We start from the raw sequence: 20,211 nt of genomic DNA on the forward strand, positions 1-20,211 counted from the left end.
ACTAGAAAAGATTTAATGCTACAGCTCATAATTTTCATCTTAAAATAAAAATTAATAAAACAAATTAAAAATTAAATAAATTACAAACAAAAAAAAAACACAAAACAAATTAGCTTTTTCCAAAAACAATCACATGAAAACAAATACGAAAAAAATTTGAAAATAAAATTCACCTTAAACACGCTTAAAATTTAAAAAACAAAAAAACCTTAAATATTTATAAACAATACAATTTAAAAAACAAAAAAGTATAAGAATACGTAATAAAACAGCTAAAATATTAAACAGAAAAATATTTATTATAAACTTAAATTTATAACAAAATTTAATTTATTCAAAGAAGCATACAAAAAAATTCTTAGCCCAGACAAGAAAACAAAATCTCAGTTTTATTATATTATAAACCTACACTTAAAAAATAAATTATAAATTATTAAATAAAACCTTATAAACAAATAAAATTTTAATACAAATAATGGCTCATTTATAAATGAAATTATTTATAAAAATAATCATATTGTAGTGTAATTTATTAAATATGGTGTAATTTTTCTTTTAATTATTAATTTATATAATGTATAAATGTATGGCATATTAATTTATTAGAAAAAAAAACGTATATTGTTTGAAAAAATAATTTAAAAAAAGCAAAGAAAATCACAATTTAATTGGAATGCAAAATATTAAAAAAAAAAATAATAAAATAAATATTTAAAAATACCCCTATAAATAAAAGTGTTTTATTTCAAGTTTTACAAAATTATTTACAAATAAGGATATTCATTTCAAAATGATTTTTCAATAATTTGTATTTAAAATGTGTTTGTTGTTGTTCCTCCGATTGACACTGTTGTTGCTGAGTTAAAAATCTTTAGGCGAGTGAGACTGGGAACGCTTCGCAGCGAATATTTTGTGTGTTTATGTGCACTGTTGTGGTTTGTCTTTATCTTTATTCCTTCCTTGCCATACTCCCGCATTCCTCTCAGTCATTATTGAAACCCAAAATTTGTTGCTTAACAAATAAATCTGTCATTTTTCTGAAATAGATTTTGAGTAAGAAAAATGCGTTTTGTTTTATTTGCAGAATAAATTATTAAGAAATATTCATGTTACCTTCTTTTTACAAAGCACTCCTTACAATGAAGAGCATGGAAAATCGTTCTGAAATTAATGTTTATTCCATGTTTTTTTTCTTTTCTGCAGTATGTTATTTTTACGACTTTTAGACTATCAGGCCTGTTACATATTTTGAATTCCGATCGATTTCGTTCAGATTCCGTGTTAATTCATTAATTCCAAAAACATTTAATAATTCTATATTTCTGATTTAAATTTGGCATTTGGTACAGAAATTGATTAAAATTTTTAGAAAAATAAATAATTACAAAGAAATATTAATTCCACTTTGAAAACTGAAAGTGGTTTCATTCCGAATGATCGGAATGGAATTCTGTGACAGTTACCTTTTTTATTTATTAATTAAAACATTTCATATATATTTTCGAATTTTTGTAATTTAATTTTTATTTTTTTAATTTGTATCACAATAATTAATGGGTTTTTTTTTAGTTTGTTTCTTATTTTCTTTAAATAATAATTGGGGGAGTAGGTTTATATAGAAGATGATCTTGGTAAATTTGTGTAAACAACTAAGCCCTAAAGCTTGGTCTTATAGCTTAAACAACGCTTCACATAAAACTATTAATATGAATTGAAAAATAAGTGAATGCATCGTATATGATTATGATAAAATGGTGATTATAAACAATAAACATAAGTAGGTATATAATATAATAATATGGCTTAAATAAAAATACAAGAGATATTATTATTAGAATTATAGTTATTAAAAATTAAACTTATGTTTTACATATGTAGAGTTTTACACAAAATGTTAACTTAAAAGTAATATTCGTTACTTTATTGTATAATTAAAAGTATGAATCGTGTAGGTAAATATAAATTGGGAAGTAAGTTCAGAAGGAGTGTTTATGTAAGGATTTTCCAAAAAAAATTGAAATAAAGTAGAAAATTTTGAAAATTTTTAAAGAATTTTTATCTTTTCTATATTTTCCTATTCCTCTTCTAGGGGGTTTTGGACAACTTTTCCATTTTTATTAACTTTATGTCAGTATGTATATGTATATATTTTTATAATATTCTACTATTATTTTTAATTTTAAGGGGCCTTTCTAATGTTTTATCTGCATTTTATGGTTTATATTATTATTATATGTATGTTTGTTAGGTTTTCTTAAATCCTTTAAAAGAAAACTGAAAACAATTTTAATTGAAAGCTTTAAAAGTTTGTCGTTATTATTATGTTTATGTTTTTAAGTAAGTAATTGCATTATTTGATTTTTAATCTCTTGCTTAATGATACTGTAATAATTTATATAATGTTGATTATTTAATGGTGATTTAATATTCTTTTTTTTATATTGAAATTGTAATTCACAGCATGTTGTAAGAAATGAAATTTATGAAAACCTTTTGTAATTTGTGTGTTATTGAACGTTTTCAGGAAAATTGTTATTCACTTTAGAACAGTTCGGGTCTCTTTAGACTTAAGATTGCCAAATCTGTAAGTTTTTTGTTCCCCTAGGGAAGTACTTTTAAAACCAGCAAATATTACAAAGTGTTGCTGTGTGGTAAACTGCAGAAAGAAAATAAACTGTATGAGAATTATATCAACACAATTTGTATAAACCTTCAATAGTTCTTCTTATTTAAGGCAATATTTCATTAGTTTTTAAACCCAGAAAAGTAATTTCCCTTAAAGAAATACTATATTAACGAGTTTCCTGTTATGAAAAGTTCATTCCCAGGAGTAAAAACATTTGATTACTATGGATTTCGAAAACAATTTTCAACCGATTAAGACGCTATTTTAGAACAAGATTATTAATTCAGGGAATCTTTCGTTAGTTTTTTATCCCAGGAAAGCTATTTCAACTACAGCAGATCCATAAAGAAATATACAGTAAAAACATGTTATTGTTGCAACGTAAACTACCCAGTAAGCATGTTTACTGAAATTCAAGTTGAATGCAAGTATAATTCAAGCCTTGAATTATAGTCAAGCAATTGAATTGTAGTCGTATTACACTTTTTATATAAATTTTTTTTTTCTTTGAAAAATATTTAATTTTTTCAAGTCTTTTTCAAGTTTAAAACATAATTATATTTGAATTAAAATCAAATTCCAAAAAAATTGTCGAGTGCTTGAATTTTGGGTACTTAATTTGTTTGATAATTAAGTTTCTTCTTTATGTATTCCTTTAAAAACAAGCTTTTATCAAAAGTTCTTACTCAGAAAAATACATTTTTGATTAAAATAGATTTTGTAGAGTTAAAAAATTTGCATCCGATTGAGATTTTGCTTTGGAAAGTGCGTTCTATTTCATGATCTCTTTCCAAATTATCCAAACATACGATTAATACAGATTTCTCGCAGTTAACAGTCTCCTACTTTGGACTATAATTTAAACAGAAAATAGTTAAACAAATACCTTCTATTTTATTTATGTGTTCTCTATATATGGCTGCTGTTATTGAAATTTCCTTTCCGCCTGAATAAAATTTCGATTTATTATGATGTCACAGAAATGATCATCTCTATTTGGTTTTATTTTCTGCTGCTTTCATTTCTTTAGATTTTGCTTAACATTAGTATAAATTACAAATTTCAATTTCAAAAAAATTATTAAATCGTTTTTTATTGTTTTTTTTTTTGTCTTAAGAATTTAATGTTTTTTTTTTTGTTTGGGAATTGCACCATATTCAAATTTATTTCAGAAAATGTTTAGGAATGAAATAAAACAAATATTGAAATCTTTACTAACGTATGAGCAAATATTCATCCTTATCGTGGTTGGCGTAAACGTTTTACGCCTCCGACAATTTCGTACTATATTAAAGATATATTTTACCATTAGTTTAAATTTTAGTGTTTTGACACTGACAGCTGGGGTTTTATTGTGAAATTCAATTCGAAAGAAACTGTTTTTGAATTTCCATGTATAAAGCAAATACAAATGATTTTCTTTGCGAATCAAATTACACAACAAGCAAACTGAATTTCGTTCGAAAATAAATCATGTACTTTGGATCTGGAAAATATTGAAAAAGTATTCGAATATTGTAGTTGTTGTTGTAGCAGCAGTGGTTGCTGAGTTAAGAGGCATTCCGGTGTGTAGAACCGGCTGTCGTAGGAATTTCAAATAGTGTATTGTACTGCGTTGCCGAAAATATGCATGATTTCCGCATAAAGCCCTTTTTCGTCTTGGCAACTACAACAACATCATTACAGTTTAAACTTGAAATAATAAAAGTTTTATACAAATTTCTGGATATTCATGATTATTCGCAACAATGACAAAGGGCAAAACAAAACAAAAAAAATTACATTTTATTATGTATATTTTCAATTATTTTTAAACCTTTCTAGCTGCTAATATCATTTATAACAAAATTTTGACAATATTTTAAAATTTAACAATAATTTTTAATTTAACCTATTCCTAAATACTCTGAAATAAACTTGAAAATATTTTCTATGCATAAAAAATATGTATAGTGTATAATAATTAAGGAAGATTTATTGAATACTTATTACTAAAAATTTAGGTCTTAAACTAAACAGCACACAATACACATTACATTACAACAAATTGAGCAAATTTGTTTTCAAAATAAATGTGCATTGAAATTTATTTTCTCTTCTTTTTTTTTAATTGCTACAAAATGTTATTAAATATTTAAACATAAAAAAAAACACTTCAAAAATTGTTTATAAAAAAAAATGTTAAGAAGAAAAATATAGATCTTGTAAAATTTTTACAATACAAGCTGAAAAGAAACATAGATTTTTTTACAAAACGAATTTAGAGGAAATGAATAGTAATTGTTAAAACTATTGTGTATACTTAAGGTCAATTGTAGAGCACAAACTTATTTTAGTGTATATATGAAAAATATAGAAAATGAAATTAATGCTTTTTTGTTTGTTTTTGTATATGAAAGTCAATGTAAAACTAATGAAATTGGATTTTTTGTTTTTTGTTACATAAATCTAAAAAATGTTTTACATTTTTATTATTGTTTGCAATTACATTTATGAGGAGCTGTTGGATCCCGCCGTGCTAACATCCTCACAGATGGTGTGTAGTTTTTCCATTTCAGATTTTGTGACTATATTAATGCTGCTTACTTTGGCACGTTGATAGGCGACAACAGTGTTTTCACCTAAACATTTAATACATACATAACCGATGAGTACAGCAATGCCCACAGTCATGACGCGTATCAATGGGTCGACATACAGTTGTATTACCACCCAGGCGGAGGCTCCAGCCACACACATGAGCGTAATGAGTATGACGGTCTTGGACCAATGTTGTATGGTAAAACCTTTTTCCCAATCGAGTCTGTAAATAAAAGGAATTTAAATTTGATTTTATGAGAATAGCAAAAGGTTAAACAGCAGTGGATTCTTAAAACGCGGAAAGTTCGAAATTCCGTGCTCGCTTATGAATTTAATATAGAATTTAGGAATTTAAATAGGTCATATGACCATTTGCGATAACTTTCCATTAAAAATAAATCTTTTGGTTACTTAATGAAATGAATTAACATTAGAAAAAGAAATTTAAACGAAACTATTTATTTAAATACAACCCTACCCACCCATTTTCACAATATATAGTTTTTTTTTAACATAAAGTTTTACTGACAGTTTCATACAAAAATTATTTTAACAGACTGCAACTATAAGTTAAGAAATAACCAGACATTATGGGCAATAGGCTAGGTTATTGAAAATAATAAAATATTTTTTTAAAAATTCGAAATTTGAAAATGTAAAAAGGTAAATGTAAAATTAATTTTTTAAGCATCCTTATGATATAGAGATTAATTTAACAATTTTCGAATTTAATTTCGCATTTTCGAACTTAATATTGCATTGTCATCTGGTTTATCGACGATCTAGGCATTAAAAGCTTTAAATTTGAATTTACGAATTTTATTTCGAATTCTCTACCATTGTTTCATTAAATGGGCCTCCAATTTAGCTTATATGCTGAAACAACATTAAAAATTCATGTAATCATAATTTAGAGTTGAATTTAACAGTTTCAAAAATTTTCGAACATAACTTTGAATTTTCGAAATTAATTTCACATTTTCGAACTTAATATTTTATTGTTATCAGGTTTATGCATGATCTAGAGATTATTTTAATAGTTTTAACATTTGTTCGAATTTTCGAATTTGATTTCGATTTCTCGAATATTGCTTCCTTAAATGGGTCACCAATCGAAATTTAAAGTTCATAATTTAGAACATTTCTTAAAAAGCTTTAAAAAAATTTGAAGTTCGAATTTTGATTATTTTATTAAGCATCCTCATGTTATTTTAACAGCTTTAAAATTTTTTCGAACACAAGTTCGAATTTAAGTTCGAATTCTCGAATTTGAGTTCGAATTCTCGAACATTGCTTTCTTAAATGGGCCCGCCCAAATTGTAGAACATTTCTTAAGAAGCTTATATTCTCAAACTATATTAAAAATTAGTAAAACAATTTATATTTTTAAAAAAAAGGAAGTTCGTAATTTGAAAATGTAAAAAATAAGCCTCAAATAAAATTAAAATTATTTATTTAAGCATCCTCGTGATTAAGAGATTACTTCAACAGTTTTCAAAAATTTTCGAACATAACTTTGAACTTTCGAATTTAATTTAGCATTTTTGAACAATATTACATGACTCAAGTTTATACATGATATAGGGATTTTTCGAATTTGATTTCGAATTCGCGAATATAGGCCAAAAATTGCGAAAATCGGTAATCGGTTATATTTGGTTAAAATTTTTAGGTCCATACATAGAATTTTATTGATAAAAGGAACAACATCTGTAATCACTTATGTCACGGCTTTTGATCGATAAATTTGCCTCTAATCGAGAAAATAATGAAAATCGAAGATCACTTATATTGTCCAATAATTATCCATATTTTGGTATCCTTAAATAGGTATATAATCAAGAAAATGATAAAAATCCATCAAGGCTTCATTTTAAACTAAAATTTTTTAGTGGTCCTTAAGTAGGCCTCTTATCTAGACCAATCGAAAATCTGTGACCACTTATATTCCTCTATATTCTTCATTGATTGTTGTCCAGCTTTATCTTTAATTTATATTAAAGTGCATGGCAACCTTCCGCTGTATTCAGTTTTAAATGAAAGCAGAAATAGCAAGAAACGAAAGAACAAATTTTTATTGGTTATTGGTATATTGTTTAATCAATCACAACAACAAATTACAAATTTATGGCATTGTTTAATAACAATAACAACAAAAAGAAAATGCGCATAATATGGCTTTTGTGTATAGTCTTAAAAAAAAAACAAGACAATACTTTAAAACAAATTAGTGCCACTAGAGTTTTAATGAATTCTTGTCATTGCTCTTTGATGGTCTTTCTCTATATTGAAATTAGTATTATAACAAGTTAGTTTGTTATATTTATAGTATTTTTAAAATAAATCAAATATGTTAAATTCTACTCACTTTTTTGTTTTCTCTATTTCATATGGAAAACCACAAACTTTACAAGATAATTGAGCTTCTGTTTTACTGCAACTCTCCACCAGCCAACGTTTCAAACATTCATGATGCACCGACGACACATCGCCAGTGCAGCGGCAGGGTTGTATTAAAGGCTCAGGCTTATCATTGTCATAACAAATCCAACAATCTTTTTTATTCAAAAACGATTGACCTTCTTCGGGTGATAGAGTTTTCGTATCGGCGGAGGTGGTGGGTATCGAGGGATCGATTTGTCGTGAAATTAATTTGCGAGGATTTAAGATCCATAATTGTTCGGGAGCCATAGAGTTCCATAAACAGCAGGGGAACCACAATGCAACACCTATTTCCACAATGCGAAAGACAATATCATGCCAATTGCGTGAGTAGACAGGCACTCTGAAATTTAATAAATTTAATTTAAAAATATTTCAACAAGATTAACATAAAGTCGTAAATAAAACTTACTTTGTTTTCCAAAAATCTCCCAAAGTCTCGGATGTTAGGAAACCCACTATCACTATTAACATTATTGCCTGTGACAGTAGACCCAAACGCGATTGATGCAGCTGTGAAGCGTTCACAATGGCCTCACTGGGTCCTAGAATTTTACCGGTTTGATCGTACACAAAACCGCCGCGCAGTTTGAAAAACACTTCAACGCCATAGATGAGAAAAAAGACAACAACTATTAAGAGTAAGGCGGCATAACAACCATTGAAAATGTGAGCATAGGTTTGACGCTCCGAGTTGATGAGTGATGAGAAGACTTCCACGCCAAAAAGACTGTAGAGAAAGAAATTGAAGGCAATGAAGCCGAGAAAACTTTTCGATAAGAATTGTGATTTTTCCCAGCGTATGTCGCGCAAATGAAAGATCTGTAAGATAAAGAAATAAAGATTTAAATTAAAACAAACTTATTCAGTGTAATTCTCTAAAAGATTTTTGGCTGAAAACCAAATAGTAAGACATATAAATCCAAATTGAGAGTTTAAGAAAACTGAATTAAAAGTAGAGATATAATAAATTTCATATAAAATATATTATCTTCAGCTATAAATTAAACTTTTTTTATTATGCCATTTATATATAGACTGTAATAAAAACATCTTACACTTTTAAACTTTCCAGTGTAATTATAAATCTATTACTCATATTTTATGATTAAATTACTATTACACTTACTATCCAACACTTCGATAACTTTAATTAATAATTAAAACCACTTGACCGAATAACTTTTTCAACAAACTTTAATTGGCACTTAATTAAAAAAAGGGATTTCAAAATAATCACTTTCCCAATCGATCAAAGCAATAGTACGTACGTCTTTGGCAGAGTATATTCAAAACGTAAATATTAATGCAACAATAAGTATAAATACCGAAATAAAAACAAAACATCAAGTGTTAAACAAAAGAGGTACACTTTCAAAAGTATAGAAACGTATATGTTTTGACATATTAATATTTGCCAACCTACATTAACTAACTATACGATAAGATAATACTAATAGGGTGGAGGAATTGCAAAGAATAAGGGTATAAAACATATAATAATACAATGTTTTCAATAAATTTTTTAGAGCCACAATTCTAACAATAGAACTATACAAGCACATCAATAACCGCCGCCAAAATAAGTGCATTTGCACCTGTTTATAAATACACAAACAATTCAAGTGAAACCCCAAAGTCATCGGTCATAAAGTCTTCGGTACACAAGCAACAAAAAAATGACGTATTAAATTGTTATTCTTGTTTCGAGTTTGCTGCTGAAATGATAAGTAGTGAAATATACTCAACAACAAATTCATAAAAGACCTTTGGTTGAGTGCAAATTTTTTAGGTGCAATTGTTCTCGGCAAATCAAATACAAATATATAATTAATTGAGTTTTTGATAAAAATAATATTGTAACCAAACAAAGGAAGGATAGCCAATATCCAACAGAATTTATATTTTCAAATTAATATAATTCAAAACTTTTGGAAATAGTTTTAGAAGCCAAGCTTTTATTAAAACTATTGCAAATGATAAAATTCTTGAATATCTTTAATCAAACTGTCTCAAAGATCATTAAACGGAATCTGAATAACCCAAAAATACATGGAACACCTGGATCACGAATCGTAATGCAAAAACAAAAGACCATCTCTTCAGAAGAGCGCCATTCTAATTGTTTATTCTGAGTATTTTGTGGACAGTGATCACAGTTGATAACTTGCGATTTTGTATAATGAGTTAGTTTCCACCTGGAACCAGTTTTGTTTGGGTTTTTTTTTCTGTTTTAATCATACCTTTTGTTTTCTCGCACATAATGGATCGTTCTACCAATCTTGATACTAAACAAAAATGGTAAATTTGTTCAATATCCCCCCCAATCAAACTGTCTCAAAAGCCAACGTAATCTGAACGACCCTAAAATGCACTGATCATAAATGCTTCAAAGCTTTTTCGTAAGATCTTCTTTTTAAAAAGGCGCCGATCAGAAATCAGCTTAATCGTTAAATATTATGAATTTTTGTGGATAGTGAAAAAGCTAATTCCGGCTGAATCCTTCAAATTCGGCTGTTGAGGGCATTTGATTTTTATGAGGAGTTAGGTCTCACTTGTAAGGAGGTTTGTGTATGTTTTTTTCATATTAATAACAGCTTTTATTTTCTAGCATATTCATTACTTTACCTCTAATGTGGCCCTAATTTATCTGTCTTAAAATCATACATTAAGTCGTTTGTGAATCAAATGTCTGTCGAAATCGTATACCGAAAAGCAGCTATAATTGCTAACTATTCTATATCTGAACTATGTTAATTCCTTTGAATGAAGCTAAAGAATTATTGAGTGTATAATTTAAAAATGCGGGATTTTTTCATCTTTTTCAAACATTTGTACAATATAAATTTATTCAAAGTAATGGCCATTGTTAGCTATAACCTTTTCCCATATTTCTGGCAACATATGGATTCCGAGCCAAAAGAACTGCTCTCCTTTTGAGGCCAAGAACGAATCAAGCTAATATCGGATACTCTGTTCCAAAGTGAAGCGTATCTCAGTGAGAGCGTTTTGCATCGATCGAAACAAATAGTACGGTCTGGACTATAAAGCGGGCGAGGTAAAACTTCCCAATCACTTCATTCTAAATAATTTTTAACAGGTATCGCAACATGTGACCTAGCGTTGTCATGATGGAATATTACGGTGCCATGTCTGGGCGTTTTTCGACCACTGCTCGCTTCAAGCGAATTAGTTGTGTTCGGTACATGTTCCCTGTGGTGGTCTGGCCAGATTTCAGGGGATCATAATAGATAGGACCCTTTTGGTCCCATCATCTACAGAGGATTACCTAAGCGTTATGGATATTTGGCTTTGGTGGCGATTCGGCTGGTTGGCTGTGGTACCTAATTTCCCTGCTTTTGGATGAATCCTACTGCTTGCAAACATTTTGAAATTGCTGATTTAGTAGCTCCCAATGATATTTCAAGCTCTTGTTGAGTTTGACAACAATCTTCATGAAGTAATGCCTCCAATTCCTAATTTTCAATTTTTTTTAGATGGCCTGGGCGATATGTGTCTTCCATATCAAAATCTCGCACGTTGAAACCGATGAAACACATTCACCATAAGCTTCGGTGAGCAATCAGTGTGCTTCAGCGGCACTTTTGTACAAATTAAAGAAGTAAAGCAAAACTTCCCGCATATGAAGCTTTGTTGGCACAAAGTTCAATATTTTTGAAGCAAAAAAAAAGCATACTTTTTCGACTTGTTTCTATTAGTGTTTACACGAGACTTTCCATTCATCCTTATTTGACTTAAAAATATTCTTCCTATTAGTTTTTACATGAGACTTTCCATTCACATTTTAACGAGCACTTATGTTGGACATTGTAGCGGCAAGAACAACTTTAGTTTAGGTTAAGATTTAAATACTTATTGTAAATTTCATAAAAGAAAGATTCAATGAAGAAAAAAAATAAAAAATAGCAGACCCACGATCTAGTTCCAGAGAAGGACTTAGGAGCTAGAAATTTAAAATATTCAAAATTCCTTGTTGATCAGAAATGTTTGGTATTGAAAATGTGTAAAATCGCTCAAGTAGAAGCAGAGTTAAATACCAAATTATAAGACATCCTCCAAAAAAATTTATATTTTTCAAAACTTTTTTTTCCAATTTTCTTTAAATATATTGCTGAGAGTATATTGAAATATTGCACACGTTATTTATATTATAAAAGAACAATTTGTGTTGAAAATTGTAAGAATCGTTCCATGATTTCTCCTAGCACCCATACAAATATCTTTCCGGAATATAGATTTATGATACATGCATAGAATGGTGTAATCCATTCAAAATTTGGTGTTGAAAATAGGCAAACGATATTTCTTTGTTTCTATATAATTCAGCAGTTTCCCTTGCATAATGACAACTGGCTAAATCAGGCCAATATAAATTTTTAGAGGTAAGAGATCTTACAAATAGTAACAGACTGGAACATTCTACTTTAAAATGTTCACCATTTATTGATTCTCTTAAAATAACTTCAGCTAATATTTGACAGAACTCGTGTGCGAATAATATTTATCATTTCCGCAACCGCAATCAATTATATTTGATAAATTTTGTTTTTTTTGTTTACCCCAAAAACCACAATTAGACATATTAAAGATAAAACCATAAAATTAAACAAATAATTAAATAACAAATGTGCCTTTAAACTTTAAAGCTCAAAATATACAAAAATTGTTACATAAACCCCAAATATAGAAAATTAAACGAAACTTACCTCAGCCCACATGCAAACAATTAATGAAGCGCAAGTCATTAATAAAGGATAATAGGCGGACATTAAAGTAACAGCCCATTGTGGCTGTAAATCCAACTATAATAAGAAAAATATAAAATAAATTTAATGAAAAACAAAACATAAAATTTTAAATCTCACACTTACCGGTGTTGTAAAGAAGGCTCCTCTTAAAGAGGCCGCCACAAATACCATAAAATATAACATTTTCTGTGTGGTAATGCGACATGCCCTTAACACAGACGGCTGTTTAAGTCTTTGATATTCGGCCACTATACAGATAAACAATTGTATAACCGATACCAGGGCCACAATATAGAAAACACTTGAGATGCCCGCATAGTAGGGCAAATTAAAGCCACTACACTCATCGCCGGCATAACGTATTTCACAGAGGCAAGTGCCATTTAGACAATCGCCGCGTCCCGAACAGGTGGCCGTATTGAGATCATCATCATCATGATTGAAGGGTTGTGGTGGTCCACTACTAGATGTAGACTGTTTTAAAACGCTCGAAGAGCACCTCATTAAGTTATGAAAACTCGGTAGCATTCTATGTGTGAAAAGTTAATCTGAAAATTGAAAAAGAAAATTGAAGGTAAATAAATTATTTTTTGTTGGCAATATATTTAAATAAATGTATTTAACATGTACTTCAAATTTGTTTTAAAATTATTAATTTTTATTTTGACCTTTTGGGTATTTAAGTAAACAATCTACAACCAAACAAACAAATTGAAAAATAAGAGAAAAAACTTTTGTAAATATTTAGTTAAGTTCTTTCGTATGTGAGAAATAAACAAATGAGCCATAGAAACGATAAATATAAAGTTAAATATATTATAAGCAAATAAATAAATGAAAGCAGAGAGAGGCACGTTTCCGCAGAATTTGGTTAAGTTTGTAATTAAGGGTCAGTTTTAAAAATATAAAATGTATAGTTTATATTAATTTAAATCGGTGACTTTTCGAATAAAATATTTTTTTTGGATAAAAAATACACGTTGCCCAAAATTTCTCCAATTTTATTATCCTTTCCAAAAAATAAGATTTGTCGAGGTCATCAAAATAGGCATTTGTTTGGAGTTAAATCTCTTTTCGGCAAGCCATTTCTTCAGGTTTGGAAACAGGAAATAGTCACTTGGGGCTAAATCCAGAGAATAGAGCGGATGAGACATATAGACAAAATATATTCTCATATGTATAACTAGCCTTTATCGCTAGTCCCGCAAAACTTTGTATTGATTCTACAAAAACATCTACTTCAAAAAAATTCCAAAATAAAATTTAGTAAAAAATAGATAAAAACAAGTAAGAGAGCTATATTCGGCTGTGCCGAATCTTATATACCCTTCACCAAATTATACTTTAAAATAAATTTGTTTAAATATTTTTAGGTAAACAAAGTTTAATTTTTTTTTTAATTGTTTTTCCAATTTTTTTTTTAATTTTTTTTAATTTTTTTAAAATTTTTTTTTTTTTAGTTTTAAATTTTTTTTTTTTTTGAAAAAAAATTTATGACAAAACAAATTTTTTGATGAAAAAAAATTTCGGGTTAAAAAATATTTTTCCCGATTTTGACCCATTGTAGGTCCAACTTACTATCTACATCGTTGCAATGGACTTTGAAATATCTATCATTAGATATCCATATTGTCTATATTAATGACTTAGTAATCCAGATATAGATCAAAAATAGGTTAAAAATCGAAGTTGTCCCGGTTTTTTGCTCATATCTCCGTTATTTATGGACCGATTTTGCTGATTTTAAATAGAAAACTTCTCGAAAGCATGTCTGACAGAATTATTGAAGATTTGGATCCCGAAGATATATGGGGTCTTCAGAAAATTGATTTCAACAGACAGACGGACAGACAGACGGACATATATATACTTTATAGGGTCGGAAATGAAAAATGTAGAAATTACAAACGGAATGACAAACTTATATACATATACCCTTCTCACGAAGGTGAAGGGTATAACAAGTAAGTGTACTAATTCGTCTTTACCGACTTAAGATAAATATTTATTTGGTGAAAAAATCGTGATGAAAAAAAATTTCCAAAAATTTTATTTTGAAAAAATGTTGGTAAAAAAAAGTTTTTTGGCACAATTTAGATTCAAAACATTCCGCAAAACCTTGTATTGATTCTAGAACAATTTCGTCGTTTAATTCTAGAACAACTTCCCCTTCAACAAAGTTTCTTTTCACCATAAGTTTGTTTTTCAAAATAAGTTTGGTGAAAAATTGGTGCTAAGGACTGAGATCGAAAAATTCTTAACACACGTTTTTGATTTTGATTTTTTTTATCAAGTTACCTTTGTAAACCATGTCAGTGATTATGTTTAATGTCAATTATATTCATTCGTTAATCGGATTAATTAAAATGAGTGACGAGTTTTTTTTTAGTTTTTCAAGTTTGTCCCACCCACATACACCTGCCTGTTCTTATTTATTTGCAAATAAAATATTTAAATTTTGTATTGCATACATGCATTACAGTTGACTGGACTCAAAAAAAAAGGTTCGAGTTTTACCCTTAATTTTTTAATTTTTTTTCTTTACAAACCATCTCCTGAAAATTTCGAATCAAATAAAAAAAAATCAACCAAATCGCTCCAGCCGTTCTCACGTGATGCCATTACATACATGGACCATTTCATTTTTATATATATAGATTTTCAACAAAACCCAACTTGGCCCTACAAAAAGTTGGCCAAACAATCAAAGGTCAGCCGTCAAACTGATTCCAATTTTATTAAACGGTATCGGGAGAACTTGTCCGTTAATAGAAAACCTGGTTAAGTTAGAAGGAATGGTCCACTGATTCAAAAGAGCTCCCAACACATCTGGTAGGAAAGCAATCCGGTTAGATGGGTACTCGGACTATTTGGTACGAAAAGTTAAAGCCAATGCAGGTTTAAAAGCACACAAGGCTCAAAAAGTTCATGATAGGAACACTTCGAAATATTTAGAGGACAAACACAGAGCATGGAAATTGATGTCAAATTTTATTAAAAACAAGTAAGAGAGCTATAATTGCCTGTGCTGAATCTTATATACCCTTCACCAAATTATACTTTAAAATATTTTTATTTAAACAAAATTAATTTTTTTTTTAAATTGTTTTTAATTTTTTTTTCCAAAAGTTTTTTCCATTTTTTTTTTTTTAATTTTTAAAAAAAAAAAATTTTTTCCAAAAAAATTTCTGATGAACAAAAATTCGGGTTAACAAATATTTTTCCCGATTTTGACCCAATTGGATTTGAAATATCTATTATTAGATATCGATATTGTCTATATTAATGACTTAGTTATCCAAATATAGATCAAAAATAGGCCACACTGTGAAACATTTGCTGCAAAACATTTTTAAATTCTCTTTTGAAACTGCATTCGTGTCCACACGGTGAAGTTTTTGCTTTTCAGTTTTTGACATTTCTGTACAGAACGAATATGAACGAATAAATGTGGATAACATACTCAACAAAAACTTCATGTACATGAAACAGAGTACCCTTTCCCAATCCTCTTTCCCCTTTCATCAACAAACTCAAATGTTTTGCAGCAAATGATTCAAAGTATGGATGGGGACATAGCAACCGAGCCGGAAGAATTTCCGATATATTCATGTATGAATCCTGTATGTGAGTTATTTGGGGGCTTCGGAAAGTTGATTTCAACATACAAACAGACATGGCAATATCGACATCGCTATAACGATCCAGAATATACACTGAAGGTATATTCTGGATCGGAAGTCACCGCTACCATGGACTACCATGTTATAAATATAATTGAAACACAAAATTTTATTTTTTCAACAAAAACAATAATTCATTTTAATTATACTTCAGTTAAAACAAGTCATTTTAACTTAACCTAATTTACAAAAACGTAGCGTGGCGGTCCTTTACACATCCTAAAGAGGAAATGGCGGTGAATTTTGTCCATCAGTGTATATACTTTGTGAGGTAGCAAATGAAAAATGTAGAAATTACAAACGGAATGACAAACTTATATATACCCTTGCCACTCATGGCCTGCTGCATAATGGATGACGAAACGTACATATGTTCCGGGTCAATATTTTTATGTTGCCTGATGCTCGAGGGAATGTTGTAGAAAAGTTTAGGACCCAAAAGTAGACAATTTTCCCAAAAAGTTCTTGGCATGGCCAGCAATATGCAGTTGCGGCAAAAGAAGCCAAACATTTGTTACAAAGGGTCTATAAATAACGAAATTTACATCAAGGAATGCTTCCTAATGTGTCCACTTATTTTTGGCCTGATTTAGCATCCTGTTATTATAGTAAGCAAGGTATTGAGTGGTACAAGAACAATAATGTGGTATTTGCACCAATAGAGCCAAATCCTCCAAACTGCCTGAAGTTAAGGCCACTGGACAGATATTGTGCTCTTGTTAAAAGAGAATTGAAAAAACCTTAATGAAAGGGTTTCCGGAAAAGGTTCATAAATTCATCACTATTGATTAGAACTATAAACATAATATTTTTTGTAAGTTGAAATAATAATTTTAGTGGTTTCTTTTTTGTTAACATTTATGTATGTTAAGATTTTTTCGATCGCACTCCTTATATACTTTATACAGTCGTAAAATTATATTGTGGAAATTCGTTTAAAATTTAGTCAAGTAAAATTTACTGAGCGTTGTTAAGAATTGCTTACACTTATTTGATATGTTGGGGGGAGGGTTTGGAACCACTTTGTATCGCCAGGAATCACTTAAAAGTACGTTTATTTTATTTTCTAACTAAATTCTTTTACATCAATCATTTTCCCATTTGATACAATTATTTAACAGAAACATAATAAAATATTTCATTCAATGATTTTGCAAAATAATTTGTGTTCTTATTCCATGTGATTAATCTAAATATTGTGTATTTTTGTTTTAATTTGTCTAGTCCATAAATATGTATTTAACATATGTATGAGTTCTATAAATGTTTAGAACGGAATCAATTGCAAAACATTTTGCAACTTTACATACAAACAATAGAATTAGAAAACAAAAACTAAAGCCTAAACGCTTTTATGCTAAATATCGTCAAAATCAATTAAAAAACGACAAATATAAATATAAAGAGAAAGAAAACGAAACAAATGAATAAACATTTAGTTTGAAATAATGTTGAGGATGATGATGATGATGACGATGAGTCAACCAACAATAGGGTCATAATTTAGTGTGTATTTTTATTAAACATACAGTCAAAACTTGTAAACAGTAAATGCTGTCATAGCGGAAAAGTTAATTAAGTTGTTTGAAACAGGATGTTTATAAATAAAAGAGAAATTTGTTCATGTACGAGTACTTGGAAAAAATTGCTTCTAAGAAGTAGTATTGCAAATGAATTACAATTGATTAACAGTGAAGAGCTATGTTTAAAACAGAACAAAGCATGCACAATCCTGCTTCCAAGTGGAAACTAATCATACAAAAATCATGTATTCTGTAAGGAAGAGGGTGGGAAGTACACATGCTCTTTAGATTTTGTAAATTTGTTTTAGGAGCGCTAGGTAAACAACATTTTTTCCAAAGTTGTATTTTTAATTTTTTTAAAAAATAAAAGTTTTCGAATTGTTTTTTTTTAATTTTTTTTTTTAATTTTTTAAATTTATATATACTTTTTAGGGTCGGAAAATTATATTGTAGAAATTACAAACGGAATAACAAACTTATATGTATATACCCTTCTCACGAAGGTGAAGTGTATAAAAAGAGCTTCTTAGAAGTAGTACTGTAAGGGAATAAATAATTAATTGTAAAACAGACTACTTAAGCCATATTGAAAACAGAACAAAACATGCACAATCATGCTTCCAAGTATAAACTAATCATACAAAAATCATGTCTTTTGTAAGGGAGAAGGTGAGCGCTACGCATGCTCTTCAGATTTAGTATATTTGTGTTAACGCTTCGCTTACAGAGTTTACAATTGTAAGTTTAATCAGTGGTAGACATCTAGGAGACACCTCTAAATTTATATTTTTTTGATCCCGCCTGATTCCTGACCAATATTCCCAGCATTTACTGTTGATATCAGACCAATATGTACATTGAACATTATGCCAGCCATGCATGACAATTAATAATGATAAAATACAATTTATACGCTATGCAATCTTTTTGTTTTTGTATATAAACAATTTTTTACATTTTTTTTGTACATCCCATATAAGTGAATCGCTTATTTTGTATTATCATACAAAGCAACAATAACAGACACTATAGGAAATTGAAAATTAAAAAAAAAATTATACGTTTTAAGCAGAAATCCACACAGATGGACAGACAATAATACTCCTATAATGTCAACGCTTGATTATATTCGTACAGAAGACAGTCAGTCAGTCACACATTTGATACAACACACAAATTATAGTCAAATTTTAAACAACAAAAATTTAAATAAACAGTAGAAATTTCAAATTTAATTAAATAAAGTGTTTGAGGGTTAAAAACAATGTTTAAGTTGCAGCAATTTACATAGATGTTGTAGGTGTTAAGGGGACATTTCCCAGCTATAAACAGAAAGAGCAAAGAGGCCTTCTAAAAGGCCTTATTTAGCAGACACAGGAACTTCAGACATTTCACAATGCCTTCCTCTATAGTACTTCTAGAAGATCCCTACTTTAGAAGGTATTATTCAATGACTTTCAAAGAAGGGCTGTAATAATGTATTTTTAATATTTTTTAAGTAACAGACGAGTCTTTTAAAAAGTCCTTCAAAAGAAGCCGAGCTGGAATGAGAATTTGTTCTAAATTAAAGTCTATGAAGGCCTTCGATAAGGCCTTTTGATTATTTTTGCCACTGCTTTGTTTCTATACTATAATTTCACAGGAGTATGAGTAATAGAGATGTGAGAGAAAGTACTATAATCATACTTGGTTTATACACAAGTTGATTAAATCATTTTCAACAGTGTTTTAGAAAACATTTTGTGTCTTTTTGAGTTTGTAATACCATATTTATTTAAATTTTGAAAATGAACAAATTTATTTGGAATTTTTTTATTTTCTAACTTTCTGACAGTGTTTTTTGTATGGAGAAAAGTTGTTTTAAATTAAACTCAGTTCAACACACCTTCTGGCTACAATCTTCATTTACAATGTATATGACGTTATATGCCGAGTTTAATACCCTTCTTTTAGACTGGATTAAGATTTTGTTTGTATGACAATAATAATTTAATTTAATAATTATAATCTGTTTTTTTTTTAATTCAAAATTGTTTCTTAATTAACAAAACACATATTTTCTTCATATAGTTACATTTTACCATTACTATTGTGATGGTAAAATGACAAATGAACTTTTTAAAGAGTTTAACATCACATTCATATTTATTCTGAAATAACTATTCGTCATCATAAACTCGTTCTACAGTGCATTATGCTTCCGTTGCAGGTCTTTGAAAAATATTCCCATAAAACTCTTCCTTCCTTCTTTTTAGAGCTTGTAAATCTTTTATTTTTTTCACATTTATTGAGATCTTCAACTAGAGTATACAAAACCGAAACCGAAAACCGGTCAACCGGTCAACCGGTTTTTTCATCTTCTTAAACTCGACCGGTTTTGGTTTCATTAAACTTTTCGGTTTTTTGGCAAACCGGTTTACCGGTTTTAATAAAATATATTTTAAAGATATTTTTGAAAAACTTTGATACCATTTTTAAAAATAATGATTTATTTTGTAGAAAATTTTATCATTTGACAACATTTCGTAAAATATTCAGTACACAATTCTTGACCTACTTCTTGTTAGCGTCCACAAATAAAAAGAATT

The 20,211-nt window shown here is 28.8% G+C and overlaps 1 protein-coding gene across 4 annotated transcripts in view; it reads right to left on the minus strand.

Annotated features, from left to right (window-relative positions):
* Window positions 1-1,487: 1,487 nt before the first annotated feature.
* Window positions 1,488-20,211, minus strand: part of LOC135951815 (uncharacterized) — a 43,713-nt gene continuing 24,989 nt past the window's right edge. For 3 of the 4 annotated variants that reach the window (XM_065501546.1, XM_065501548.1, XM_065501547.1), the window contains exons 2-6: window positions 12,541-12,965; window positions 12,376-12,471; window positions 8,061-8,470; window positions 7,575-7,991; window positions 1,488-5,429 (exon numbers count right to left, since the gene is read on the minus strand). In XM_065501546.1, the coding sequence (XP_065357618.1) occupies window positions 5,117-5,429; window positions 7,575-7,991; window positions 8,061-8,470; window positions 12,376-12,471; window positions 12,541-12,945 (1,641 nt within the window). In that variant the 5' untranslated portion in view covers window positions 12,946-12,965 and the 3' untranslated portion in view covers window positions 1,488-5,116. Of the gene's footprint in view, window positions 5,430-7,574; window positions 7,992-8,060; window positions 8,471-12,375; window positions 12,472-12,540; window positions 12,966-13,085; window positions 13,106-20,211 lie in introns of those variants that run through there. The other variant, XM_065501549.1, reaches the window with a different exon arrangement.

The sequence above is a fragment of the Calliphora vicina genome, chromosome 2, assembly GCF_958450345.1.
Source record: "Calliphora vicina chromosome 2, idCalVici1.1, whole genome shotgun sequence".
In the NCBI taxonomy this organism is placed as follows: Eukaryota; Metazoa; Arthropoda; class Insecta; order Diptera; family Calliphoridae; genus Calliphora; species Calliphora vicina.